Below are 27,788 nucleotides of genomic sequence, written 5' to 3'. Positions count from 1 at the left end.
CTATCTTTAGCCCTCAAAAATGGGAAGATTTTATAATTTCATGATCACTATTAAGCAATATCAAGAAACCCAAACCAAACTAACACAACAACGCCACAAAAATCACAACACTTAGCAAGTGATTTTCAAATCAATTTGCCACGTACCTCTGGAGAAAGCCAGAAAGCCCCATTTGCAGTGTCAAGAGAAAAACAACAAAATTGCAACTCACTGTTTGTTAAGGATTAACAGCCAACAGCATTTTAAAATGCCATCTGTAAAAAGCACGCCTTCTCAATCACAAACTCGCAAGAAAGGTGAACAATTCAATTATTTTGAAGGGAATACATCAGCCCTACCAGTGTTACAGAAATGAAGCCCCATCAACAATCCTGTTTTTGGGATAATCTGATTCAACTCGTATTCTTGCTTCATTCCAGATCCAGAAATCAGTTTCCCAGTTTTAACAATTGAAAGGCTCAGATCACACTGAAAGCCACCATGCAGGCTCTCTCTGGCTGGGTTCTCTTGGTGTGCTCACAGAGGGCCATGAGACAGCACATTTCTAGTTAGTGGCTACAGTTTCCAGGTAGAATATGGGATTCTGATCTGGGAACAAAACCACGATCCTGAAATTATGTGCATTTCCTTCATGCCCAAGACTTCTAACTTACATTAGACGAGAATGTCCATAGAACTGTCATTTTAAAAGGTTTAGATTCTGAAAAAGCTGCAAAAAATTTAGGAACACAATTTGGTTTTGATCTTTTAAGACTAAGGTTTTCCAGGGATTTGTCAAATTAGGGCTTTTAGATTTTTGGTATTTAAATTAAAGCTAACACCCGAATATTACCACAGAGGGGACATCAAAATCAGAACAGAGACTCACCACTTTCATCTATTAAATCAACCAGCCAAAGAACTATTTTATTACTTTTGATACCTCTTTTTTTGACACACCCCTAGTACTGGCTCAGCTCAGGATGCTGGCGATGAGAAAACCCTGCCTGATTACTTTTCAAGGCCTGCTGAGATCACCCTGGTCTAACTGCGTGGTAGAATGTCCTTACTACGACGTGGTCTGAGTAGCTCTGCTAGCCCTGGCAGTGAGCAGCTACCAGAGTGCCCGCTGCACACAGGTTACCACAGCTCCCAGTTCAGCTCCAGAGCCCAGGCAGGCACTGTGCCTTCTCCTGCTCACACCTGCTCTCTGCTCAGCTTCACTGTGACTCTGCAGTCCAAGGATGTGCGTGACGCTCACGGCTCCCTGTTCTCCCAGACAGAATGTTCTCCATGGCAGGCGACAGGAGCAAAGACAGCTTAGCACTCATGTGGGATGACTCACCAGCAGGGAGAGGGAAAGAGCACACTCCTGCCCAGTCAGGGAAACCCTTCCAGTTAAGGCATCTCAGAGAGGCCTAGTTCAAAGAATAAATATACTGCCCATTTCACGTGGAAAGTAAGAAAAATCAATATATTACACACTCCAACTAAATTCCAAACAAATCAGCAGTGAAGCTGCTGACATTTAAACCCAGGTGCTCTCACCAGGCTTTGAGAAGGATCCCCCATACTCCAATAACAGCACCGTGCTGACCAAAGAGGTGTTAAATGCACAAAGGAAAGCAAAGTATGGCTCAGCTGTTTCAGTCACAGCAACATTAGTTAATCCACACAGAACACCTCCAGGAGAAGCATGGCCTGGGCTGCTCCCACATTCAGACTGAGGGTCATACATATCCACCACCTCTGAACCATCCTTTCGACCCTCTTCCCTGCTTCCCTCCGACCTGGCTGACTGGAACAGCACATGGCACACACACTGAAAATCACCCACCATCTGAGCCGTGCAGCATTTCCTACCGAGGCTGAACCAAATCCTCTGAATCATCCTGCAATGCCTCACCGAGGGCACGGGGGAAAGGCTAAAGCAGTTATCCTTCCCTCAGCAAAATGACAGACATGCTTCCTTTAAGATGATGTTTAAAGGATCAGTAAGCTTCCACTCCGTTCTCTTAGCCCATTTCAAAGCCAAATTTCTGTACGTGGATATTCCAGGAGGTGCAGTGCACTAAGGCTCTCAGAACTGAACCACGTGAATCAGTTTTGATGCTAAAATGTATTTCACTAGGCTGTGCATATATTATCCACTCTACATACAGGCAGAACTATGATCAGGTATAAGGCTAAACATGTTACTTCATCTCCAGTATTCATTAAAATATTCGGGAAGATGTCTAACAGTTTTGGGGTCAGTATCGTCAATTTCTGTAGTCTAAAAAGTGGTAGCACCGTCACCAAAACCCAGAAGTTTTTGACAGTTTAAAGTGACGCTGTTCTGGATTTAAATTGATGCACACTTGATCTGACCATTTTTCTATCTGTTCACACAGATTTTACAAACATGGGAAATCCTTCCCAAGGGACAGTAGTATTGCATTAACTTGGTCTATTATTTGTACAAATACCTGTAAGTTTGTACAGCTACAGACTGGAATCTTCTGTCTGGATTCTGTGACATGACCAGCGAGATGGAGAAGTAACACTTCACAAATCTTCCTAAGTACTAATAATTGTACGCCTTTAAATATGCATTTAAAAGAACTGATACCAGATGGGAACAGCAAGCAAAAAAGAGAAGAAAGAAACCTGAGCTAGGGGACTCCTGGGCCTTTTCTGCTGTCAGTTTAAGAGTGTGATCTTCCAACCATTAAGAAAAGTATCAGTGCCTAAAGAATTTAGGGAATTACACAGAAATAAAACAGAGGGAATTAAAGAAAAATGCCACTGCTAAATATTCAGTGGCAAACTATGCCCGTGTACCAGACAGAAAAAGAGTAACCAGTTTCCTGGTTAAGCTTACTGAAAACAATACTCTGTGACTACTTCCAGCCGAGTATGAACATTTGCTATGACGTAACCTACCAATTAGAATTCCAAGGACAGTGCTTTGAGATTAATAATGAGCTACCACTAAGTACAGAACCCAAGAGGACAGAGGCTTCCAAACTTCTCCAGGTCTGGCTTCCTCTGCTTGCCAACAAGAAGGTCAGGAAGTGGACAAGAACTTTGACATGGGTCAAAGTTTTAGGAAAGGACCTTTATCCAGGTGCCTGCAGCCTATCCCAGCACAAGAGGTGACTTACTGCCCTCTTTGAGCATAACCTTCAGGAATAAATATTTTTTCATCTGTTAGCCCTTAAGTAGCTCAAGCATGTTCCGTAATTACTAAACACAGGATAAAACAACCTGTTCCACAAATCTTCAAAACACCTTATGGCTTGCACTAAACCTGTCTGCTACCTTCATGACTGGACACTTACTCCCAATCCACACCACAGTGCCTTATGGATACTGCTACCAAAGCCAAGGAGATTACTTAAATACATAGTGAGAAGAAACTGCACCAGAAAAAAACCCCAGAATTTTAAAAATAGGAGAAAAGCACCCCCTGTTCACCTGGACAATCATACAGCTGCAGCAACCACGTCAGTCATTGCCTGGCCTCTAACAGGTGCTGCCTAAGGAGAAAACTACTTCCATGGAATGAAAGCTTTCTACAGAAGAGCCAATATCGAGCTGAGAAATGCTGTGCAACCAGGTGCTTTGACTTCTTAAAAAACAAACATATGTCATAATTCTATGTATTTTTAAAATCTATGTATAGCCCTTATGGTTCTTTTCTGCACTTTTCATTTCAGTGTTCTCCAACAAAAAAAAAGGGAGTGGGGCAAAAATTTGGGGAAATATCTCATGCATTCTTCACTTAAAACATGTAAAAATAACTTCGCAGTGCAAGACATCTTGCTCCATATATTATTCATTTTATTACAAGACCAAGCCATACCAAGTCTTGAGGGAGGTTAAAAATACAGGGACAAAATAAAGCCAAAAACCAAAAAGCTATCAAAAATCACACAAAATGAGATAAAACCAAATTATTATACAACATTTAAGAATATAGAATTTATTGCTATGAAATACAACATCAAAATTAGTTCAAAATAGGGTTGTTTAGAACACAAGAAACAAGGTGATGTTGGAGGCAATTATAAGAAAATTTAGTGGACATGAAAATATGGATGTATAAAGAAATGTAATGAAATGTGCAAAATTCTTTCTCAACAGATGAAGATAAGAAAACGTCTCTTCTCATTTAAATCAGAAGCCTCTCCATTAGCAAACAGAACAACAGAACAGCTGCTTCTTTCCATTCCCCAAATGAAACAGCTCGCACCACGCCAAGTCTGCCACCTTTCTAACAGAGCAGTTATCAAAACAGAGCGACTCACAGAGGACAGCCACAGCTCCGGACTCGAACATGAGACATTCTTCTCTGTTCCTGGTTTCCACGATCACGCTGAAGGGAAGTGGATCCAGCTTGTGATAGACTCGGTATCCTTTACTGAAAGCCATTTTGCCTCAAGCACAGGCAGCCTGTCCAACACAAGATGATGTTAGTGAAACCTCCCTGCACTCCCACACACCTCCCGCAGGGCTGGTCTGACCCACGGCCTTTCCTAGGGATTTAACACGTTCAGCAAAAACTAACAACAAAATCCCCTGCTCCCTCATTCTACCTCATGAGACTTAGTTTATCTATGTCTAAAAAAACCACAGGGATTACCTAAAGACGGCAAAACAGTGTTTCAAAACCAGAACTACCCAGAAAAACACCTTTAAAAGTCTGGATTTATTTAAAAGCTCCTTTGAGACAACTAGAATTGTACAGAATCCCACACTGCCTTGTGTTGGATGGGACCTTAAAGCCCATCCAGTGCCACCCCCTGCCATGGGCAGGGACACCTTCCACTATCCCAGGGTGCTCCAAGCCCTGTCCAGCCTGGCCTTGGACACTTCCAGGGATCCAGGGACAGCCACAGCTGCTCTGGGCAGCCTGTGCCAGGGCCTCAACACCTTCTCAAGGAACACACCTAAACCTAATCCCACTCTATTTTAGTTTAATGCAATTTCTTTCCCAATACTTAATTAGTAGGATTTCTCAGAAAAATTTTCTTACCGAAATAAAAAACTAAAAGGTTTTCCAGCTACCAGCAATATGGAAGAAAAATGCCACCTTAATGGTAAACTAGTGCCAAAAGCAGAGCAGGAGCCTTCAATTTTTTTAGATCTATTTCACTAATTCTGCCCTTGTACAAAAGGACATAATATTTTAAACACTGAAGCCATCAAGACATTTTAAAGGACCGTACAAAAACGTCAATCTATTTTCAGCTTTTTTTTCCCTTTTTTTTAACGAAAGCAGCGTTTGGTTTGGATGCAAACCCTGCCCTGCGGCGGCTGAAACATCGCAGTGTCACTGGTGACGCTGCCCGCCAGCCACACGCGAGCGAGATCTCAAAAAAAACCCCACAGAACTCTCACACTGCAGCAAACCATAAACAAATGCGAGAGCAGCCAAATTCTCCGTGCTAAGGCTCGGGAAAACGCAGAGAACGAGGATTTCTCATTCCGGAGCGGGGCCTTCCGCCCTCCCTTCCCGGCAGCTCCGTGACCTCCGGAGCGAGCGAGCGCGCACCGCCGGCCCCGGCCTGGCCCCGGCCCCGCCGCGCCCTGCGGGCCGGGGGCACGGCCGAGCCACGGGCCCGGCAACACCCGCCCAGCCCGCCTGCCCCCCGAGCCCGCAGGAGCCCCCGAGCCCCGGCCGGCCCGCGGTGCCGCCGCGCTCACCGTCCGCCCGCCCCGCCCGGTGCCGCGGAGCCGGCGGGATCCGCTTCCTCCCGGCCCCGCGTCCTTCCGCACTGCGCCGCCCGCCCCGGAGGGGAGGTGCCGGGGGCGGGCGCTGGGGCCGAGCGGGGACGGAGCTGCGGCTTAAACGAGCCGAGCCGTGTGCGGGGCACGGCCAGGCCCGAGTCCCGCTGCGGGATTGCCAAGAGGAGCAGAACCCCAGGGACAGGGTGAGGAAGAGCCGTGCGGACTGAGCCGCCACTGAGTCACCGCGCTCGGCAAAGGGCTGCCGTACTCACAGCGCCTCGGCTCGGTGGGAGCCGCCTGGAGCCGGCCTCTTGCTGACTGCAGTCATGGAATAGAGCCCTGGAATGTCGCGGGTTGGAAGGGACCCACAAAGACCATCGTGTCCAACCCCTGTCCCTGCACAGACCCCCCCAACAATCCCACCCCGTGCATCCCTGGGAGCGCTGTCCAAAGGCTCCTGGAGCTCTGGCAGCCTCGGAGCCATGCCCATGCCCTGAGGAGCCTGGGCAGTGCCCAGCACCCTCTGGGGGAATAACTTTTCCTGATACTCAGCCTAACCTTGACAGAGCTCCAGCCGTTCCCTGGGTCCCATCACTGCTCGCAGAGAGCAGAGCCAGCCCTCGGGCGGAAGCTCAGGACCCCTAAAGAGTTCCCAGCTCAATCTCCTCTCCAGCTCAACAAGCCCACCAGCCCCAGCCGCTCGCGTGGCCCAGCAGGGTCTGTTTCAGAGGCAGGCTCCACAGCTGCCCGAGCCAAGGGGATTTTTCCCCGTTCCCGGCACAGCCGCCGCTGGCACGGCAGGGAGCGACCCCCGCGTTCAGCGCTGCGCGGCGGACACGGGCGGGACAGGGGCGGGAGCGCAGCCCGCGGTACTGCCCGCAGCCCCCCGCTCCCCGGCCCTGCTGAGCTTCCTTTTGTCCCCCTCCCAGCTGGTTTCTTTTTTGCCGTGGTCCCGTCCAGTCTCCAAGGCAATGTTCATCACCAAGTTTTGGGTGCAGACCGCGCTGGGGCCGGGGTTTTGTCAGGCAGGAGGATTTGTTGGGAGGCTCCGGAGAACTTTGCTCCAATCGCTCCATCCCCCCCTGTACGGCAGTACCCATCCCTCGTCCTAAACACCAGCACGTCCCTTCGCCCCGCCCACGCGCCTCATTACATCGGCACATCGCCCCGCCCCCTCATTACCGTGTAATAATCAGCAGGCCACGCCGCTCCCGGCGACAGAGACAGATTATCGATACATAGATATAGATACATGGATATAGATGATATAGATGGCTGTTCCCGGCCACATGTTTGACCATACAGCGACGGTGAGCAGGAGAGCCGGTCGCCATCACAGCGCTCAGAGCTGCACTCGACCAAAAGAAAAAAGGTGGGAATAACCTGGGAGGCAGCGCTAAGCAGGTGGGCTCGAGGGTGGCAGGTCACAAGCTGAGGAACAGAGAGAGGGCCCAGCAAAAATACAGGGTACAGGTTAGGATACAAGGTAGAGGTACATCAGTCCTCACCCCTGCCCTAGCCCTTACCTTAAACACCACGCAAGCAGCTGAGAGGCAGAGGGGCATCTCAAACAGCAAAGCCGGGGCTCCAGGGTGATATACAGATGCCAGGGGCCAGAAACAGTAAATGAGAGACTGAGAAGAAAGGAACAAATATCAGGTGGGCTTGACAGTGTCAGAGAGAGACTTTAGAGAGGAACAACTCAAGGGCTAGAGAGCACACAGTGAATATCAGGGGTACAGGTTGGGATATAAGGCAGAATACAGGTGTACCAGCCCTCACCTCATGCCAGCCCATACCCTAAACAGCAACCCTAAAGGAGGACAAGGGCAGAACCCCCACAAGTGCCCGCAGTAACTGTAATGCTAACCCTAAGCAGGGTGCAGTAGTGGAGGGTTAGGGTTCACAGGTACACCCCCAGGGATAACCGGGGGATTCCCTCCCAGCCCACCCAGGGATGCCTGTAGCCCACAGCCAGGGAAGCTCACAACCTTGACTGTGGCCATGGTTGGTTGGTTCAATGGTGAGACTGCTGCGAAGAGCGCAGCTCTGCAAGGGTCGGCCTCTGAGGGCCGAGGAGCCGGGCGTCCTTAGGAGAATGGTGAGTAGCAGGCTTGCTGGGTTTTGGCAGCTGTGCGGCTAAGATGGTGCAGTGACGTTTGGCGTTCCTGATTGTAGCCGTGACCAAGGGACCACAGCCCGGTGACTGCAGGAAATTGCCAGCGAGAGAGGCGGCCTTCCTTTGCAGCAGACGTGGCTTCTCATCCCAGGATGCTCGAGAGATAAGTCGAGGGCTGTGACATGCAGGGGGGAATGAAAGTGAGGTACTGGGAGAACTTTTTTGTTGTTACCTTATTGCAAAAGTTTCATACCTTGGTGTTCTCTCATGGGCAGCCCCTCAGAGCACCAACTCTTTCTTCCTCACAAAGTAGCAACTAGCTCCATTTGCCTTCTCAACCAGCCAACCCCCTCTTTTATAGCACTCTTCTCCTCACTGGTCACAGCTGTGGCCTGTTAAGGTCAGGCCTGTTCCTAATCTTTGGTAATTGGCCCAGCTGCAGCTCCTTAGGCGTGAGATTATTTTCTGCACTATATTTTCTTATATTTCTATCCCCCCACAATTTTGGAGTCAGCTCTGGAGGCGAGGATGTGCAAGAGGTGACCCCTCTTAGGCCAGGTAAAGAACAAGCCCCACAGTGCTGAGGGGCTCAGGTCAGTCTCTGTTTGTCTTTGCAGAAGAAGCGTACACGGTGACTCTGTGTTACAGCATTATTGTTCGTCCTTGTTTTTAGGAAGTAAAGCCGGACTTTAGCAGTCAGGTAAGTGGGCAAGGTGAGCAGAGACTGGTGGACGGAAGCAGGTGGTATTGCTCAGGTCTCGATTTCTGGTGCAACTCTTAGGCTCCGTTCTCGTTTGTGTGCTTTAGGCGTTCCAGTGGTATTACGCCGAGACTCCCTCAGCAACTGGCCAGCGGACCCGGTTCATGGCTCTTGTGGGAATTGATCTTGAGGAGTAAATTTCTGTTCAAGTGATTATTTATTTTTTTTGATCTATTATTATGTTGGTCTTAGTCGTGTTAATTGTTTTAAATTATGTTTTTGACACTTTGAGGCAACTTCTTTGTGGTTTTGTGGTTTTTTGTTTGGGTTTTTTTTTGTAACTAATATTATACAAGTATTTTTTTGTAATGATTTTAGTAATTTTAATTGTTGTGGCTTAACTGTAATTTGGACAAGAGTGTATAAATTGTATTTCAAGAGTTTGTGATGTATAGGATTTACTGATTTACAATTTAAAGTTTGTGAGGGATAAGGTTAGGTGTTAAGAGGTATACTAACAATATATGTAGAAAATGGATTTTTAGGATTGGTGACTGATGAACACTGGATGCGTGGTTTTAGTTAGGGTTGCTTATGTGTTTTGTTTTGGTTGTGGAACTATTTATGTAGGGTTTTTTTGGTGTATTTTAAATAAGTTTTGACACAGTGAGCAGCAATCTCGTGTATTTATTTTTTGTGGAAACAGGTATAACTTTTTCTTCAGGTTATGAAATTTACAGGATTACTTTATTGATTACTTACTAAATATTGTTCTCGAGTAGGTTTTCGTAACTCTGATTTTGAAATCAAAGAAAAATGAGTGGAAAAAGATGAGGTAGAGCAGTTTTCTCCTTATGGGATATAAAGGGTTTAACACAGAAGCTGCTTTGTCTAATCTTGCTTGGGGGGGTTTCCGTGCGACGGCCGGGCCGCCCTTGGGACCCGGCTGCAGGAGCGCAGCGATCTGCGCGCGCTGAACGTGAGGCGGCTCCGAGCCGAGCCGAACGGAGCCGAGCCGAGCCGAACGGAGCGAGCGGCTCCGAGTTCTGCCGAAGCGAGCCCAGCGTAGCCCATAATAGCCGAGTTTAGCCGATAATAGCCGAATTTAGCCGAAGACCCGGGTGCAGCCGAACCGAACCGAGCTCCGCCGAGCGCAGCATCCCCGGCACGGCCGGGTGGGCTCGGGGTTCTGTGAGGCTTCCCCTCCTGTCCCTCTCTCTACCCGTCCTTCCTCCTGCCCGCATTCCCCTCTGCCCCCCCAAACTCAGCTCCTTCCTGTCCTGTCCCTAGCCCGCTACTTCCTTCTATTCCCCTTCTCTCTCCCTCCTCTGTCCACGGTCCCTCTTCTCCTTCTCTCGGGATTTCCCTTCCCCTCCCGCTTTCCTCCCCAGTCCGACCTCCCTCCCTACCCTGCTATCGCTCCTCTCTTCCTGTTCCCCCTTTCGTTCTTTCCCCGCGGCCGCGGGGCTCGGGGCGCCGGAGAATAAAGCCCAGAGGGCCGGAGCCCGGCGCCCCTCGGCCCCTGCAGGAGTCCCCGCACGGGGCCGGAGCTCTCGGCGGATCCCCCCGTGCCGCTCAGACACAGCGCCCGACACTGCCGGACCTGCGGCTCTCCCGACATGCCGCTGAGAGCGGCCCCGCTCTGTGCCGAGCCGTCCCTGCCGCTCCCTGTCTCTGCCCCTCGGGGGTGACAGCGAGGCTGGGGAGGAACTTCAGCCCTTCTGGGGGCTGCCCCCCCTTTCTTGGTGCGGCGGAGTCCCTTTCTGGGGGGATGTGCGTGTGGAAAGGGCTTGAAGGAAGCGCTGCGCTGCTCTCCAGGGCAGTTTGACTCGCTCGGTGCCTTCTTTGGGGGTGGGGAAAGGGGGGTCAACACTCGGGGCTCTGATGTCATTTGGGGCACCCCAAGGTCCCGAGGAGAGGGAGCCACACGGCGGTGGGGGAGCAGGTGGGTGGCGAATGAGCGGGGTCATGCTGGGTGCCTGAGCTCCCTTTTGCCTGGAGCTGCTGAGCAGAGGGGTTTATGGGGGGCTCCCGGCGCTGTCTCGTGGAAGGACGCCGAGAGCTTCTCCGAGGGTCTGGGGGAACACCTGGATACGCACTTGGGTGCGTGGAGCATTGCTCAAAGGAGGTGCCGAGGAACAAAGCTCCGTGCCGGGAAGCAGCAGCCGAACAGGTGAGCTCGTGTGGATTTGTAGCGGGGACTTTTCTCCTTTCCCTTTGCAATTTCATCTTGCCAATCCCTCCCCGGTGCCCCCAGGGAAAAAAAAAAAAAAGAAATTAAAATTCCATTATTGTCTGTGTTTGAACTGGTGGGGGATCCCCCTTCACTCGTGGTTTTAAGGGTATTGGTGAAATGAAAACCTGCCTTTTCCAGGGTATTAGGGGTATCACAGGGGTGACGGAGAATCTCTGTGCTCTATTTTAAGTGGAAGGGGGAAAATATTGTATATAAATATATACTATGTATATAAATATATACATTTATACACGATGTATCTAAATATAAATAAATACAAAATAATATAAATCGACACAATACAAAGTACAAATTATAGTGTATGTCTTATTTAATTATAACATATTATATGTAATATTTATTATATATCTAAATATAGAATCTCAATATATAATAATGTAATATATAACCACTTAAAAACGTAAATGTCAATGTAAAGATGAAAAATATAAATATAAAAACATTTAAATATAGTTTAAATGAAAGGGGGTTTTTGGTTTTTATTTGGCAATACGCAGAGGTTTTATTATAAAAAATATAAATATAAAGAAAATAACGGTAGATATCTAAGTGTAGAAACACATCATAAATACCTAAAGATATAAATAAAAATTAAAAATTTAAGTGAATAGAAGTATTAGCAGTACTTGTGATATGTAATAAAAGTAAAAAAGTTATATTACATGATGATGTGTATTATATATATTTATAAACGTAATTTATCAATATAAACTATAAACGCAAATGTGAATATAATTATGAAGAATATAAATATTAAAATAATTAAATATAATTTAAAAGAAAGGGCTTTTTTGTTTTTATTTGGTTAGAGGCAGGGGTTTTATTTTAGATAATATGAATATACATATTATTTTGATATAGTTCCAAATATGGAAATATATAATCAATATATAAAGATAGATATTTTTGTTTATATTTTTTATATTTATAAAATATATAAATAGTTTATATTTATATAAAGATATTTATATATCTTTATGGTAGAGATGTAATATATAATACAAATAACACTATGCATCAATATACATTTTAAATGTAAATGTGAATATAAATATGAAAAATACAAATTAAAAAAATTGAAATACAGTGTGAAAGAAAAGTCCTTGTTTTTATATGGGTAGAGGTAGGGGTTTTATTTTACACAATATAAGCATTATACAAATATAAATCGAAATATATAAATATATAATCGATATATAAAGATATGTACAAAACTAGAAATATAAATAAGTAATATAGAGTATAAATTACATTTACACCAATATACATTATGAATATAAATGTGAATATAAATATGAAAAAAAATTTAAATATTGTTTAAAAGAAAGAGGTCTTAATTTTGCTTCTTATTGGGTTAGAGGCAGGGATTTTTTTCCCCCTTCCGGGTTGTTTTGGGGCATTTATTTTAGAAGAGGTTTTGGAGGGGATCCCCCCGGTTCGTTTTAGCCCCGCCCCGCCCCGCCCCGCCCGCAGCCCCGCGGCGTGCGGCGCCCCCGGCTGAGGCGGGCGGCAGCGCCGCCGCCTTGTGGCCAGAGCGCGGTACTGCAGCTCCCCCCGGCTGAGGCGGGCGGCAGCGCCGCCGCCTTGTGGCCAGAGCGCGGTACTGCAGCTCCCCCCGGCTGAGGCGGGCGGCAGCGCCGCCGCCTTGTGGCTAGAGCGCGGTACTGCAGCCTCCCGACAGGCAGCCGAGGGGCGGCGGCGAAAACGCCTCTCTGTGCCGCGCTGCTGCAGCGGCCGACGGCGTGGGGGGGGCTCGGCCGGGACGCGCTCGACCTTCTCAAGATGGCGGCAAAAAAGAGCGGGAAAGTCGAGGACCTCCGTCCGTTTACTGGACTGCCTGCGTGGCACCCCGAGGCCAGAGCAGCAGCGGCGGGATTTTCTGTGGCGATTCAAGTGCTGTGGACACGGGCTGTGGGCTCAACGGCACCGAGAGCTGAGGTATTTCGGCGGGTTTCTGACAGGCATAGGCGAAAACGCCTTTCTCTGCCGGGGGCCTCTCCCGGCCGCCATCTTGGGAGTGGCGTGTCGCGTCGTGTCGCGGACCGGCTTGACCTTCTCAAGAGGGCGGCCAAAAGGGCGGGAAAAATGAGGCCCATGGTGTGTCTAATGTGCTGCCCGCACGGCGCTCCGACGCCGGCGCGGCCCCGGAGGAATTTTCTGTGGCGATTCAAGTGCTGTGGACACGGGCTGTGCGCTCAGCGGCGCCGCGGGCGGTGGCGTTTGTGGCGGGCGCTGACAGGCTTGAGTATAGACGCCTCCCTTTGCCGAGGGCTTCTCGCAGCCGCCATCTTGAGAGTGGCGTGACGCGTAGTGTCGCGGACCGGCTTGACCTTCTCAAGAGGGCGGCGAAAAGGGCGGGAAAAATGAGGCCCATGGTGTGTCTATTGAGCTGCCCTCACGCCGCTCCGACGCCGGCGCGGCCCCGGAGGAATTTTCTGTGGCGATTCAAGTGCTGTGGACACGGGCTGTGCGCTCAGCGGCGCCGCGGGCGGTGGCGTTTGTGGCGGGCTTCGACAGGCTTTAGTATAGACGCCTCTATCTCTACCGAGGGCTTCTCGTGGCCGCCATCTTGAGAGTGGCGTGTCGCGTCGCGTCGCGGACTCGCTTGACCTTCTCAAGAGGGCGGCCAAAAGAGCGGGAAAATCGAGGACCCCCCCCGGTACGTCTACTTGACTGCCCGCACACCACCCTGGCGCCGGCGCGGCCCGGTAGGATTTTCTGTGGCGTTTCAAGTGCTGTGGACACGGACTGTGGGCTCAGTGGCGCCGCGGGCGGGCGTGTTTCGGCGGGTTGCTAACAGGCATTGGCGAAACGCCTCTCTTTGCCGAGGTCCTCTCACGGCCGCCATCTTGGGAGTACCGTGTCGCGGACTCGCTTGACCTTCTCAAGAGGGCGGCAAAAAAAAAGCGGGAAAATCCCGTTTAGACGATAATAGCCGAATTTAGCCGAAGAGCCGAAAATAGCCGAATTTAGCCGATAATTGCCGAGTGTAGCCGAATAGCCGAAAATAGCCGATAATTGCCGAGTTTAGCCGAAGAGCCGAAAATAGCCGATAATTGCCGAGTTTAGCCGAAGAGCCGAAAATAGCCGATAATTGCCGAGTTTAGGCGAAGAGCCGAAAATAGCCGATAATTGCCGAGTTTAGCCGAAGAGCCGATAATTGCCGAGTTTAGCCGAAGAGCCGAAAAATAGCCGATAATTGCCGAGTTCAGCCGAAGAGCCGATAATTGCCGAGTTTAGCCGAAGAGCCGAAACAAGCCGAGTGTAGACGAACATGCGAGCCGAACAAGCCGAATGCAGCCGAGTTTATTTGAAGAGACCCGACCGTCGCCGCCTTCAGCCGAATCGAACGAGCTGAGCCGAACCAAGGCGAGACCAGCCGAGCCTTACGACCTCGAGCGAACCGAGGTGAGCCTTACGCGGTTGGATGAACCGAACCGAGCTCCGCCGAACCAGACCCCCTGCTGTCGTGCCCATTAATTAGCGCGAGTGCAGTCACTGCCTAATGAGCTCCTGCCCACCCCGGGCCGCCCGCGGGACACGGCAGCCGGGCAGCACCGAGCTCTGCGTGTTTAACGTGAACCGGCGCCGCTTTCCCGACAGCGCCTCGGCCCGGCCCGCGCCGCCCTCAGGGAGCCGAGCCGAGCCGAGCTGAGGGGAACGGAGCGAGCGGCTCCGAGTTTCGCCGAGCCGAAGCGACTTTGCCGAATCTAGCCGAAGTATGGCGAACCGAGGCGCATCCAATCTTACCGATCCCAGTTCACACGAACCGAGCGAGCTCAGCCGAACCTGTACAGGCGCAGCCGAGCTCAGCCGAACTGAAATTCTGCTGAATTTGTATTTCCTGATGTGTAAAGTGACAAGGACCCTGCTGTATTCCAACACACGAGCAAGAACAGCAGCAGAAGCTCCTCCTGAAGTTAATTTACCCCCGTGGAGCCGGCCAACGTCACAAAAGGCAAAGACACTGACAGTAAATAGGCAATATTGTTTATTGTTTTCTTCCACCACTCCGTGGTGGGTTTCTTTGAAAAAACATTACTGACGCCTTGAGCATGTCCCGCAGCATTCCCAAACTTCAAACGGCTGGGATCGCAGAGGGATTCCAACACATTCCGCTGGCAAGCTCCGTCCTTGCACCAGGATCTGCCCTGGGTGCTCTCATGGCCATTAATTAGCGCGCCTGCAGTCACAGCCTAATGAGCTCCTGCTCGACCCCGCGCTCCCGTTCGTGGTCGTGCTGGAAGGAATGAGAAGGAGGTGTCTTTACAAACAAACTGTGGGTCTGCTGGTAGACACACCCAAGTACTGATAGGTGAGAAAAGTAACGAATTAGAACCGTAAATTGCAGAGGAATTCCACTAACTGGCAGAGACTGCTGCTCACCCAAGCCTGTGCTGAATTCCTGGATTTGAAGGAAAAGAACACGGACACAAAGAAGAAGGGGGGGGGGGTGCACATCAGAAAGCCGTCCGTATTAGGAAATTTGGGAAGTTTGTACCTCTCAAATACCTCAGCCAATGGGGAACACAGAGGGAAGGAAACACATCCGAGAAATCAGGATAAAAATGAGGCTGCGTCCTCCCCCATCTTGGGTGACCCCATGGGGAATGCCATGGCCTTTCCCTTTATGCCAGTAAAGTTACAGGACTCTTGTGTCTCCTTTTGGACATAAACCTATGGTGTTTGTGGATTAATTTTCCTGACAGGGCAATGGCTGGGCAGCACCGAGCCTCGTGTGTTGAACGTGAGGCCGCGCCGCCCTCAGAGTTCAGCCGAGCTCTGCCGAACCAAGCCGAGTGCAGCCGAACCGAGCAGAGTAATTCAAAAAGCAGAAACAAAGCCGCCGAGTCTCAGCAGCAGGCCCAGCACAGGAAGGTAGGCTTGGAATTGTCTTTGCTAAGCTGTAGGTGTATTCAAGACATCTTTCCTTTTTGTTTGACAGAAGCAAGACAAAAAATAATTCTTACCAAAACAGGATGTTTTCTTTCCTGTCTATCAAGCAGCCAAATACCATCAGCTAGCTATCCATACTTTAAAATCAGCTAGAGAACTTGCATTCCAGAGAGCTGGGACTGTCTGAGGAGAGCTCTGGCCTGCTCTGTTAATTGTTAAACACCCCTGGAACAGCAGAGAGGTTGGAGGAGGGTGGAAGAGTTCCAGTGTCCCAGTACCCAAAGACCCACCTGGTCAGGCCAGGTCACTCTTAGGCAGTGCTGCGACTGACCTCGGCCCAGGCAAAATCACAGAACTAAAGCTGAGCTAAGATACAGCTGGAAAAGTCTTTCATTTTGGATGTTTATACACACCATTGAAACAAATGTTAATGCTCTCCATCCCAGCAGGGCGATCATCAGCTGCCTTGGCAGGCAGATGGGTTTGAAATCAGTGGTGCCATGCTCCAGACCTTCTGTCTTATGTCTGTGGGATGGTGCACTGCTGACAAAAGGGACTGGGACATGGATCCCTCCCTGCAGGGCTTGGACAGGCATCAGCCTTCCCCCTCTCCCAAACTCACCCACCAAAACTGGCACCAAACCCTTGGGGATTGCAGGGAAGAGTCTGGTGCAATCAGACCATGGATTCACGTCCAGGAGCTTTCCGTGCCTCAGGATTCAGCTGTGCCTGAGTGAGGAGAGCTGTGGCCTTTCGGAGGACACCTGGCAGGGCTGGTTTCTGTGCAGGTGAGGACCAGGAGCTCTGCTCTGGAGTTAACCCTTGGTGTTACCCACTGGGGGAGGAGATGGGTGTCACGCATAGCCAAAATTGCATCAACGCTGCATCCAAAGAGGTGTGGGGGGGATTCTGCCCCTCTCCTCCACTCAGGTGAGACCCCACCTGCAGAGCTGCCCCAGCCCTCACGTCCAGCACAAGAAATATGTGGAGCTGTTGGAACAAGTGCAGAGGAGGCCCTGGAGCTGCTCCAGGGCTGGAGCCAGGCTGGGAGAGCTGGGGGTGCTCACCTGGAGAGGAGAAGGCTCCAGGGAGAGCTCAGAGCCCCTGCAGGGCCTGAAGGGGCTCCAGGAGAGCTGGAGAGGGACTGGGATGGAGCGACAGGACACAGGGAATGGCTCCCACTGCTAGAGGGCAGGGCTGGATGGGATATTGGGAATTAGGAATTGTTCCCTGGAGGGTGGGCAGGCCCTGGCCCAGGGTGCCCAGAGCAGCTGCCTCCTCTCTCCAGGGTGAGCTGGGAGAGCACAGGGGTCCTGCCCGTGCCTGGGCTCGGCAGAGATGGATGAGCACAGAAAGGATGAAGGTGAAAGCTCTCCAGCCCTGACCGGTGACGTGAGCAGGCGCTGGCTGGGTGAGTATCGGGATTATCACCAGGAAAGAGACGTGAGGTTTCCATACAGACACTGGATGATTGTCATGCCAAGGGCGGCGGGAGGGTGACACAGCACAGGGGATGACAGGGCAGGGGGGGCAGGTTCACACTTGTGGCTTCTTTCCAGCACTTCACTGGGTTTCGGTGCTGGAATCGGGAGGAGTGGAATTGAATGGGGCTTAGGAAACAAACAAACAGAACTCAACCAAAAAGGGCAAGTTTTGTCTGTGACTGGGTTTAATAGTTTCTTCAGCCCTAAAATTGTTTTCTCACAGTAGGTTAGAAGCCTAGGAAAGTGATAACATAGGATGGTTTCAAAGCCTAAACAAATCTCATTGAATGCTGTTTTTCATTAATGATTTCTGGGCACTCCAGAAAACATTTCTAGACTTTCCTTGTTCACAATGGCTCCTTTGATGGCCAAAATTGAATACATGAGAGATAAATATGTGCATTTTAAGCCAAGTATTTTGCTCAGTAACATGATGAAAAACTTTAAAAATCAATACTTTGTTTAAGTCTTGCAAGCAGTCTGAGATTTTCATGTACACAGACTTCTCCTGCCAGTTTTTTAGGAACAGTAAATTGTTGGTAACATGCCTCTGTTACCCTGCAATTTCATGTCCATTTTCATGTTTGTTGTGTGGTTAGTCTGCCTCCTGCTTTGTGGTTTATTTGGGTAAACTGCCTTTTTGTTATTGTTTTTGTTACCTTTTGTGAGCATGCCAGAGGCCCAAGTGTGCCAATAAATGAGAATATTAGTGCTCCTTCTGACCACTGTTTCCCTCTGCTTGTTTGTGACCTAATCCCAAATCTCTGCCCAGCCTGCTGAGCTGAATTTTCCTGATCAGAAAAGGAGGAGCAGTGGGTCAAGAGGCCCTCCAACCAAATACTGACAGAAAAAGTTTCACCTCTGTGCAGTTTTAAACGTTCTGTGTCAGTGCTGGATCACTGGAGGCAGTGAATGCTTCCCACAGGCTATTTTTCCATGCCAGTATCTACTTACTTTATCTCTGGTTATACTCACTTTATCTCTGGTTGTACTGACTTTTATCTCTGGTTGTGCTCACGTTATCTCTGGTTATGCTCACGTTATCTCTGGTTATGCTCACGTTATCTCTGGTTATGCTCATGTTATCTCTGGTTATGCTCACTTTGCCTCTGGTTATACTCACTTTGCTGGCGTGGATCCAGAGCAGGACATACACAGCAGAACAAGGAAAAGAAAGGTCACGAAGGCAGCGAGGCCCACCCAGAAGGCGATGACGATGGAGTCTGTGGGCACAGCAGAGGGATTCTGTCACATGCCCTTTTCGCACGGCAGAAATGAAACACAGCAAGAGGAAAGGTGAGCCTTCTGATCCGTTTCTCCTTTCAGAGAGAGGAGTCTAAGTGCCAATTTGTTAAAGGTCTTGGGAACCTCCTAACAGAGTATGGCCATGGGGATGGGGCTGGGAAAAGCCCTAGGGAACACTCCAAACACTCCGGAGTGTTCTGGTGCCTAGACCTGTGCAGATAACTGAACGTGGTCCCTGTTACACAGCCACAGTGCAGGAAGAGGGAGAGGCCCTCAGGGAGGGAATTCCAGCCCTGAAAGCATTTTACACCAGGAGAAGCAGCAGTGTTGCACAGTGCTGGTGAGCCTCGAGCACAGCAGTGGGACAGAAGGTGCCCCTTGCCCTGCTCAGGGCCCCTGCAGCCACTCAGAACAGTGCAAGGTGCTTTGCCAGGAGCACGCGGTTCCTTTGAGGAACACGGGGCTGCCAGGGCCAGAGCGTGTCCTCAGCTGGTGTGGTGCCTGGGGGAGCAGAGGGGGCTGCTCCTCCATGGAGGCTTCAGGGCTGTGCCAGGCTCATTGCCTGAGCCCTGGGCTCCCTGAGAACCCGCTCCCGCCCCCACGGCACCTTCGGCACCGTTCCACAAAAGCTCCTTGCTGGGGCCCTGTGCTGCTGTGGGGCTGGCCTTGGGAAGTCTGCGTGCCCCGCCTGGATCCACAGCCGGTGACTCACTTCAGATTAGGTGGAGAAAGAAGGGTCACTGACTCCAGAGACAAATATTGACCAAGATAAAATAAATCTTCCCTCTGGAAGTACAGAAAACATTGTGTCCTTTGAAACAGGTCCAGGATGTTTGATTGAGTGTTTCTTTGTGAAAAAGTTTGGTATGTGTTGCCATCAAAGCCACAGAGAGATTAAGGGAATTAGCCCAGCTCCTTTTAAACCCAAAACTAGAGCTGGCCCAGCTGCACCCTTACCAGAAACCTGAGTTTTTGCTGGGCTGCTGAGAATTATCAGTGGGGAGGTGCAGCTTATTTTGAAAAGCCCGAAGTGTTGAAGTGTGCCACACCATTGGGACAGAAATTAAGAGTGTGGATTTATAGAATTCCCTGCCAGAGCTATTTTGGCTTTATCTTTTAAAAACAGTTTTAATAGATTTCATGGAATTCAGTGAAGCTAAATATATTGGCTCCAGGGCTCAGGTGGAGCTTGAGCAAAATTTCCCGGGTTTAAATTCTAATTCTGCAATTAGTTGTTTTTTGTTTGTTTGTTTGTTTGCTTTTGTTTGGGTTTTGTGTTTGTTTGGGTTTTTGGGTTTTTTGGAGGTTTTTTTTTTTTTAAACTGGAATAACTTATTTTCATATTTTACCAATCTACAAAAAGCTTTCCTATTGCTAAATTTTACCATCATCTGTTGTGCATGTGTGTGTGCATGCTTTTGAATAACCTATTAGGTCATGGGCCAGTTAAGATTTTCAATTATTTTCATACAAAATTGAGAGACATGCACAACATTACAAATAGAAAGCAAGATCGTGGCTTTTTATCTGGGTTTAGATTCATTTTTATGAGACAAATTCAGTCTCAGAAAGTTTCAGGGACCAGCCACGTAACAGAGGAAAAGAAGTGCAGAGATTCAGGTCTCTGTTTCATATTAAAAGAATAAAAAAAAAAACCCCTAGCAGGCAAAACTGAACAAGGGAACTGCAATCCCATGGCAGGGTTATGGTGACTGTGCAATTCCCTAGGGCTGCCCCAGCAATGGCCCTGAGCACATGGAGCCAATAATCCCAGCAGCAGCTTCTGGAGGCCTAAGAATGTAAATATTGTGCAAAGACAGATAAAGTATATTCATTGCTTGACTGGTACTTTTACTCAAAACAGTGAAATATCCCAAGCAGCTGTGGAATTGTTTCCCTTGGTGTTTTGATTAGAACTTGTAACCCACTGTTCTCCCACTGGTATTTGGAGAAGGAAGAATAATAGTACCAAGAGGATGCACTCTCTATTCCTTCACAAAACTGTCAACAAATCTAAATTAAATTTAACAGAGAGTGCGCATCTTGTCTCAGAAGCAGTTTCTACAAATTTCAAGAACACTGACAGCTGAAGAAAAATTCCCTACCAACTGCCAGGGAGGGAAGTGCTATAACACAAATGCCACCTCTGTAATGCACCAGGTAATATCCAAATAGTAGAAAAAGGTTATTAAGGAGAAAACAGGGGAAAGGTTTATTCCTGATTTTTGGGTTTTGCTATGCCAGTGAGACTTACATCTAGCTTAGCTAAGCAGTTTGGGGTTTCCCTGTTGGAAGTTGGGGGTAATCATCTGCCCTAACTTTAAACTAAGAGAATCAGAGGAGCTGCTCATAATTTGGCTGGTCTTGGCAGCACCAAGTGCTGCTCTGCAGCATTGGAGAGCAAGATTTTCTGTATGGAGGGATGTGGATACTCACACCACTTTCTTTAAGGTGTGGTGCTCTAAGTTTGGAGGCAGTAAACCCTCGGCTGATCTGAAAGCACAGAAAAGCTTTTCCAGAGGTGGTGCAGAGCAAGTTTCTGCTCCTTTTTGCTACTGCTGTCCAAGCAAGCGAAGGACAAGCAGCTCCTAACACAGAATTCAGCCTTCACCATCAGAAAGGCAGTTTCTTGCATTGTTAGTGAGAGAGACATTAAGATATTCTGAAAGGCAATCACATTTTCCTGGAATATATCATAATTTCACTGTAATAACCTCGGGAAAAACAATTTTAGTCTCTGAATTCACATCTGAACAGTTTCAGGCATCTTCAGGGATGGGAGGGAAGGTCAAAGAATATGTTTGCAGCTTATTGTTCCTGGCTAGTGGAAACATACATTTCCTATACTAAAAGTGAATGCTTACCAGTTGCAATGCCAGCCTTGTCCCAGGATGAAAACACAGTGTTTTTATGAAAACCTCTGCTCCTTCAGTGAACTTTGGTGACAGCAGCACACAGGTAGCTAGCACCCCACAATACAGATGCACAAGTCATCACATTTCCCCTTAGCAAATGACTCATAAAAAAATCTGCCCTTGTAAACAAGAATTAGTGTCAGCAGTCTTATAGCCTCAGATACTGTAAAATAAAGCCCAGAGGGTTTGTTAGTAATTATCCAGCCTGAAGGCAAACACCCATTCACACAAACCAGGCACTGGCATGGACTCTGTTGCAAGGAAACAAAACCAGGTCAGTGAGACAAGCTACGCAACATTTTCCCCGTGCTACAGTAGCACCTACCACTCCACAATACTTACATTTATTAACCTTCAACTTGCTTCCATCTACTGGAATTGGATCTATGTAATCCCAGTAGTATTCATAAGACCAGAAATAGTCAGAGGAGTTTGTTGCGTTAGCCATGTCAGTGGTGCCTGATAAACCAGCTCAGAACTCCGACCCACTACTTTGCCTCATTGTACTTCAGCGCCCTCAGAAAGAGAATTGCACAACTGGTGCCTGTGCCAATCGCTCTGGGGTCCCGCAGCTCAAGGACTGCCTTGGGACTGAAAACATCTAGTGGCAACGAGCGTTAATCTATGGCAGAGATGTAAGAGCAGCCCTGAAAATGCAATCCTTGCTTCCTGCTGGAGACTCATGTTATTCCCCAGGATGTTTTAAACTGAGATGGGTGCCCTGTAACCCAGGGACAGGATGGACAAGTGCCAGCTGGATCACAAACCCTTCTCTCACAGCAGTGCACTGTTCCTGAGCAGCCGGGCTGGAAAACATTCCCGAATGTGTCTGGATGGAAAGGGCTGGGGTCTGCAGGGGCCACACCAGGAGTGGCTGAGGGCACTCGGCCTCTTCAGCCTGCAGGAGACGGAGGCCAGAGCTCACCGGGGCTGCAGCTCCGGGCGCTGCTCCCTGTGACAGCGACCGAGGGAACGGCTGGAGCTGTGTCTGGAGGGGTTTAGGCTGGAGAGCAGGGAAAGGCTCTTCCCCAGAGGGTGCTGGCGCTGCCCAGCTCCCCAGGGATGGGCAGGGCCCCACAGAGTTCCAGGGGCGTTTGCACAGCGCTGCCAGGGGTGCCCGGGGTGGGACTGCTGGCTGTCTGTGCAGGGACAAGGTGGCACTGGGTGGTCCTTGTGGGTCACTCCGGCTCAGCAGATTCTCTGAATTAGGAGTGACTCGATAAAACGCTTCATATGAAAACGATGTACTGGAATGACCACAGCCTTTGCTGCGGCGCCGTGACCGTAGGAGGTTAAAGGCGCCACGGGCGGCGCTGGGCCGGCGCCGGGAGCGGTTCCGGGGCAGCCGCGCCGTGAGGGCGGCGCGGGCCGGGCCCCGGAGCGGTTCCGGGGCCATGTCGGGGGCGGCGCCCGCTTCCTTGGCGGGCTGTTCGAGGGCTATGTCCGGTGTCACTGCCGCTCCCTCGGCGGGCGACTCGAAGACGATGTCGGTCGGGCAGGACCCTCTGGCGCTGTGCCCGGCGCTGGAGTACTCGCTGTCGCTGCTGGAGCCGGGCCGGGCCGAGCGGCGGCGGGCGGAGGCGGCCCCCATGCCCATGGTGTTCCTGTGCGCCGGCTGCAGGCGGCCCGTGGGCGACACCTCCAGCTGGGTGTCCAACGACGAGGAGAGCGGCTGCATCCTGCTGCGCAGTGAGTGCCGGCCCCGCCGCCGCCCGGCGCCATCCCTCCTTCCCTCCCTCCTTCCCTCCCTCCTTCCCTCCTTCCCGCTGCAGGTATGGCCGCCAGCGTCGCCGTGGACCCCGAGCGCAAGATCTCCAACCTCCCCGGCGAGTGCGGATGGTGAGGGCCGGTCGCGGCTGGGCACAGCCCCGGGGGAGGCGGGGGTTCCCGGGAAGGCGCTGAGGAGAAGCCCGGTGCGGGGCCCGGAGTGCTGGTGTGCCCCCGAGAGCCCTGGAGCATTCCTCGGGGGGTTTGTACAAGCCGCTTGTGGCCTAAGGCAGAGGGATTGCTCACAAGGACCGGCAGCGACAGACAAGGGGAATGGCCTTAGGATGAAGGAAGGCAGGTTTAGATTAAATATCAGGAAGAAGTTTTTCCCTGTGAGGGTGGGCAGGCCCTGGCACGGCTGTGGCTGCCCCTGGATACTGGCAGTGCCCAAGGCCAGGCTGGACATAGGGGCTGGAGCAGCCTGGGATGGTGGAAGGTGTCCCTGCCGTGGCTGGGGGTGGGATGGGGTGAGCTTTAAGGTCCCTACCATAATTTAGTGATTCTGGTGGTCTTGCTGAGGTCAGTCAGCCTGAGGAGCTGTGGCAAATTCAGGCTGAAAGATGAGGGTTCATAATTTACACTGTGTAAAGCAAGGACGAATGCTTAAAAAAAATGTAGTGCATGATGGTTTGTTTTTTTTTAAAGGAAAAGGATGGGGTGAGGTGCTTCCTTTTATTTTCTTCTGAATCAATGTTTTTTCTTACTTACAGCGTAGTAGAAACCTTATTCTGCTCTGGCTGCTCAAAGACACTTGGCAGCATCTACAGGTGCACCTCAAGGAACCTCGACTACAAGAGAGATTTGTTCTGTTTCAATGTTGACTCTGTTGAAAGGTAAATAACAGAATGTTTATGGGTCAGCCTGCCAGCTCCACTTCACTCACCAGGCATTGCACTGAGGGGGCTCCTGTTACAGCTCTGGGAAGTCTAGAGGTTGCTTTTCTTGCTGCTCTGTCCCACAGTGGTTTTCTGTATTGCTGGTGTTGGCATCCCAGTGCTCAGTTCTGAGGAACATCACCTGTGTAAGGCAAATCCTAGGAAAACGCCCCAGAACAGCCAGGTCTGCCTTTTGTATGAGAAATCGCATTCCAGCCAAGAAAATATCACCAGGTCCAGGGCAGGGGAGGGTTCCTTCTCATTTGCTCAGAAGAGTGCACAAGCCAAGCACAAATGGGCCTGTCTGGAGCCCCTTAGGTCAGCATTACCCGCAGGAACTGTGGGCAGAGGGGCTCAGGCACAACTGGGGGTGGGTCTGACCTGTGCTGGCCACATCTGCTCTGTCCTTGCGAAGGGGGGCAAAGGCAAATCTGACAACTGAGTGTGTGCTGGAGACTCTCAGTCAGCGGTCTTAAAATCTGTCTAGAAAATGAAAGTGTGCTTGGGTTTAGTCAGTTTGTAGCACTTAAAAGTGGTCTTAAGGTGTTCTTCACTAACCATATAGTGAACCAAGGCTTTATGCCAGAGTTCTTTCGTGCAAGCATTGTTCTAATGGACAGTGTTCACCTGAACTAGTTTTAATGTCTCCGTTTTTTTCTGAAGTTCCCATTTACTTTGCTGTATTGCTGTCGATGTTCACCCTCATGCTCTGGACAGTGCTTTTGGCTTTTTTTCCTTAATTCCAATTCTTATTTTTTGGTAGTTAAATTCTCTAAAGCACTGACCTGGCTGCAGAATGGCGCTTTTCTTGGAGAGTAATGCTGCTTCTCCCAGCCAGTTCTGCACTGTTCTTGGTGTCTCTGCAATTTTTCACTGCATCCTGCAGCTCCAGAATCCATGGCTATCTCTCAGGGTTCTGGGGAGTGCTGTGTTGGCATTTTTGGCTTCAGAGTGGGAAGTGCATGATCTGAACTGTGGCATCTCAGTTACATTCTAGGGACCCCGGGGAAGCAAGCTGTTATTGATGAGGAGCCGCTTACTCTTGAAAGGCAAGCTGTCTTGCAAGATGTGCTGGAAAAGGTGAGATTTAACCTTACATCATTCTTTGTTTAAATCACCTCTGTTGAACCTTAATGTGCTTCAATAGCTTCTGCAGAACAGCTGATTTCACCCAGAGCAATTCAGTGCATTGCAGCATGTACTGGTCTGCTTCGTGCCATTGGTATCTTGTGTTATGCAAGATTTTCAGTAACTTTTCCTTCAGTTTTCATGGTAATTAGCATTTTCTGTTTATCAAGCACAGCATTAGGTTCCTATTTATGTCTCAGTAATTTGATATGTTGTTTCTAGTTAGTTCTGATTCACTTCTCCAGATCTTCACTTAACTTTTAGTCATGTTTCTTCTGCCTTTTGTGCAAATGGACTTAATGCTTTTGCTGTAGCTTTGTATTGAAATACAACATCATAAATCAAGTTCATGTTTTGCTGTACTAAAATCTTGTGACTGTAGGTAGGAAGAGCTGGGAGCAAATAGTGTAAGGAAGTTGACTGTGGAAACTGAAGGTTGTCCAGCAAAAGCTGAATGTGTGGCTCTGACACCAAGGCTGGAAAAAGTGGACAGTGAATGTTAGAGCTGGGTGAGCTGTCACAGTATGAAAGTAGCAGGGAAAGAGTCAAATGAAAAGAATTGGTGATGTGAGATGAGATTTGAGTCCTTTCTGGCGTCCACACATGCTCTTTGTGTTATCAAATTCTGTGTGTAACCCAGTAGCTCTGCCTGGTTGTTTTGCAGGTGGATATGGTATTCAAAGTTCTGGAGACAAGGCTGACCACTGTGGAGTCACGTGTGGCTGCTCTGCAAAGGCAGGTCTGACAGGAGATGCCTGCTGAACTGCAGGAGAAGGGCAAAGGTGAAAGCTGGCCCTGTGATCCTCCGGGATCTGTGGTGGCATTGCAAAGACTGTGGAAGAGCTGAAAGCCATGGGTGGCCTGCGTGGTGGGGGAGCAGTGCTGGCTGAGGCTGTGTCCCAGCCAAAGGAGTTCCTTTTACGTCCCTCAAAAGGATACCCAGGGCTTTTTTTTCTTAATAAAGACTTCAGATCAGACAATCTGTTGACTTCTGGTTTAATGTAAATATTACTTAAATTTTTGTCTCTGAAAGCAAACCATTTATCTCCTGACTTCCCTGCTATTCAGTATCTACTGAACTGGGTGTGCATTTTCCTAAGCTAATGAAAAACCTCCCTGTGATTTCCAAAGGAACAGCATTGAGTCACTTATGTTGTCCTTGTCTCCACAGCTTTAGCTGGACTTGTGCTCAAAGACAGGAATGACTCAATAACTATATGAGGTGAATTGTTAGTTTGGTGGGGGCTTTTTGCAAGTTCAGGGATAAAATGTGATGTAAGAAAAGGCTTTTTTTGCAGCATTAGATTTTTGCAGTCTTACAGCTTTTCAAGTCACCTCATTCTGATTTAAACTCTCTTGAAATATGCTTAATTTTTTTTTCATTATTATTGTTGGGTTTTAGTTTGATTTGGTTTTCTTTTTTGCCTGGCTTAGGAAAATTTAACAGATCTCACTTTTTTCTTCTCCAGTTGAGTGTAGTGTTATCTTCTTAATTCAAAAAACATTTGCTGTGTGGAAAAACCATCTTGCCCTGTGAGAGGACAGGTAGGAACTGTTTTAATGGCCAGCACCACAGTGCCCTGTCCCACACAGATTCCCAGGAAGTGGGGAGCCCTCTGCCAGGCAGATTCTCCTGGCCAGCTTGGCTTTACTGCCACAGTAAAACTCATCAGTTTTCCTGTGAATCCCAGCAAACTGGTCCCAAAGGCTCTGTCACCCAGTCTCTGCTTCCATTGGTTTGGAGAGGTTGGATCCCAGTTATTCACACCAGGAGTGCCCCTCCATCCTTTTCCCCACTTTTCTGTTCCAGTCGTGGGAGATACTTGGGTTTTGGTTTTTTCCCCCCTGCAGTTCACTGCAGATCGCAAAAAACCCACAGGAGGGAAGATCTTTACTTGTGCTGCCACCACCAGGTGAGGAGCCTGACTTTGGAATGTTTATGGAATTGGCCGAGCAGCTTTTACTTCTGGGGTTCCCGTAGTCTGTCCAGCCTGTGCTTCAACTTAGAGCCCTCAGTCCGCAGGGAAGTGAACCTTTGGGGAAGTTCTTACAGCTCTACGTAATGCTTTATGAATTGTGATGATTTTCTGGAAGGACGGTGTCCATTCTGACCCATTTTCTTCCCTCTCCCTGCAGATTGTACCAGCTGAAAGGCTGAGGTGAGACCAGGATCTGTAAAATCCCTGACTCCCCGTGTCTTCCTGAGGCTGAAGCCATGCTTGCTGTCAATGACGACATAGTGGAAGATGCTGAAGACTGAAAACTTTGGGTTTTTCCCCTGAATCCCAAGAGTATCTCTGCAGCTGTGCCCTGTCTATCTTAAAAGAGTTTCTGGGTTTAGAAAGGTTTTTATATTCTGCAATATTTATCTATAACTGAATTAAAAGGAACCATACTGTATCAATGTGGTGTTACTTACTTTTTTTGAGTTGGTTAATTAAAGCAGATTATTGATAAGGGCTTTGAGCATGCCAGGATCCTGTGCTGGGACCCCCAAACCCTGGTCAGGGATGTTGGGAAGTGTCAGCTCCAGAGGAACACTACAGAGGGGCTGTGCTGGAACCCCTCGGTTTCCATCCAGAGGTGCTGGGCACTGCTAGACTTTTGGGACACTACTGAGAGGCTCCACTGTGATCCAGAAACTTTTCCCATTATTTTCTGTTGTGCTTAGCACCTGGCAAGTTGTTACAGCCCCACAGGCAGAAAAT

The 27,788-nt window shown here is 49.3% G+C and overlaps 3 protein-coding genes and 2 long non-coding RNA genes across 24 annotated transcripts in view; 3 read left to right on the top strand and 2 right to left on the bottom strand.

Annotated features, from left to right (window-relative positions):
- The window catches only part of SYNJ1 (synaptojanin 1), a 48,017-nt gene extending 43,606 nt beyond the window's left edge, over positions 1-4,411 (bottom strand). For all 11 annotated transcript variants that reach the window (XM_064407200.1, XM_064407204.1, XM_064407203.1 and 8 more), the window contains exon 1: positions 4,272-4,411. In XM_064407200.1, the coding sequence (XP_064263270.1) occupies positions 4,272-4,395 (124 nt within the window). In that variant the 5' untranslated portion in view covers positions 4,396-4,411. The remainder of the gene's footprint in view (positions 1-4,271) is intronic.
- Positions 1-4,697, top strand: part of LOC135293215 (uncharacterized) — a 49,385-nt gene extending 44,688 nt beyond the window's left edge. Inside the window, exon 3 of the long non-coding RNA XR_010355322.1 lies at positions 4,108-4,697. This is a non-coding gene — a long non-coding RNA (uncharacterized LOC135293215). The remainder of the gene's footprint in view (positions 1-4,107) is intronic.
- A 1,420-nt stretch (positions 4,698-6,117) lies between these two features.
- LOC135293216 (uncharacterized) lies at positions 6,118-9,394 on the top strand. 4 transcript variants are annotated; one of them, XR_010355327.1, is made up of 4 exons: positions 6,118-7,066; positions 7,662-7,795; positions 7,873-8,513; positions 8,621-9,394. It is a non-coding gene; the product is annotated as an uncharacterized LOC135293216 (long non-coding RNA). The 4 variants fall into 4 exon arrangements; XR_010355326.1 differs by lacking the exon at positions 7,662-7,795; XR_010355325.1 differs by having other exon boundaries at positions 7,641-8,513.
- Positions 9,395-14,258: 4,864 nt separating this feature from the next.
- On the bottom strand, positions 14,259-22,224 carry MRAP (melanocortin 2 receptor accessory protein). The gene is given in 3 exon segments (XM_064407196.1): positions 14,259-15,175; positions 18,274-18,373; positions 21,653-22,224. Coding segments are annotated over 3 exon segments (441 nt in total). The 5' UTR covers positions 21,759-22,224; the 3' UTR covers positions 14,259-14,940.
- MIS18A (MIS18 kinetochore protein A) lies at positions 22,214-27,480 on the top strand. 7 transcript variants are annotated; one of them, XR_010355313.1, is made up of 7 exons: positions 22,214-22,999; positions 23,083-23,149; positions 23,788-23,910; positions 24,939-25,032; positions 25,745-25,815; positions 26,550-26,625; positions 27,217-27,480. XR_010355313.1 is itself a non-coding variant. In XM_064407191.1 (6 exons), exons 1-6 carry the CDS (start codon positions 22,705-22,707, stop codon positions 27,236-27,238), a joined length of 672 nt encoding a protein of 223 aa, XP_064263261.1. In that variant the 5' UTR covers positions 22,214-22,704; the 3' UTR covers positions 27,239-27,480. The 7 variants fall into 7 exon arrangements, 5 of the variants coding, with proteins under 5 accessions (XP_064263261.1, XP_064263264.1, XP_064263265.1 ...); XR_010355312.1 differs by having other exon boundaries at positions 22,574-22,999; positions 25,745-25,862; XM_064407191.1 differs by lacking the exon at positions 26,550-26,625.
- Positions 27,481-27,788: the final 308 nt, after the last annotated feature.

This window comes from Passer domesticus, unplaced genomic scaffold, assembly GCF_036417665.1.
Source record: "Passer domesticus isolate bPasDom1 unplaced genomic scaffold, bPasDom1.hap1 HAP1_SCAFFOLD_87, whole genome shotgun sequence".
Taxonomy (NCBI): domain Eukaryota; kingdom Metazoa; phylum Chordata; class Aves; order Passeriformes; family Passeridae; genus Passer; species Passer domesticus.
This window is presented reverse-complemented; position numbering and strand designations above follow the sequence as displayed.

Excerpts from the sequence above, each read along its gene's own strand:
- MIS18A (XM_064407191.1), top strand. The coding sequence starts at position 22,705 with ATGTCGGGGGCGGCGCCCGCTTCCTTGGCGGGCTGTTCGAGGGCTATG. Across the intron at positions 23,000-23,082 it reads CGGCTGCATCCTGCTGCGCA|GTATGGCCGCCAGCGTCGCC; the intron begins GTGAGTGCCGGC and ends TTCCCGCTGCAG. Across the intron at positions 23,150-23,787 it reads CTCCCCGGCGAGTGCGGATG|CGTAGTAGAAACCTTATTCT; the intron begins GTGAGGGCCGGT and ends TCTTACTTACAG.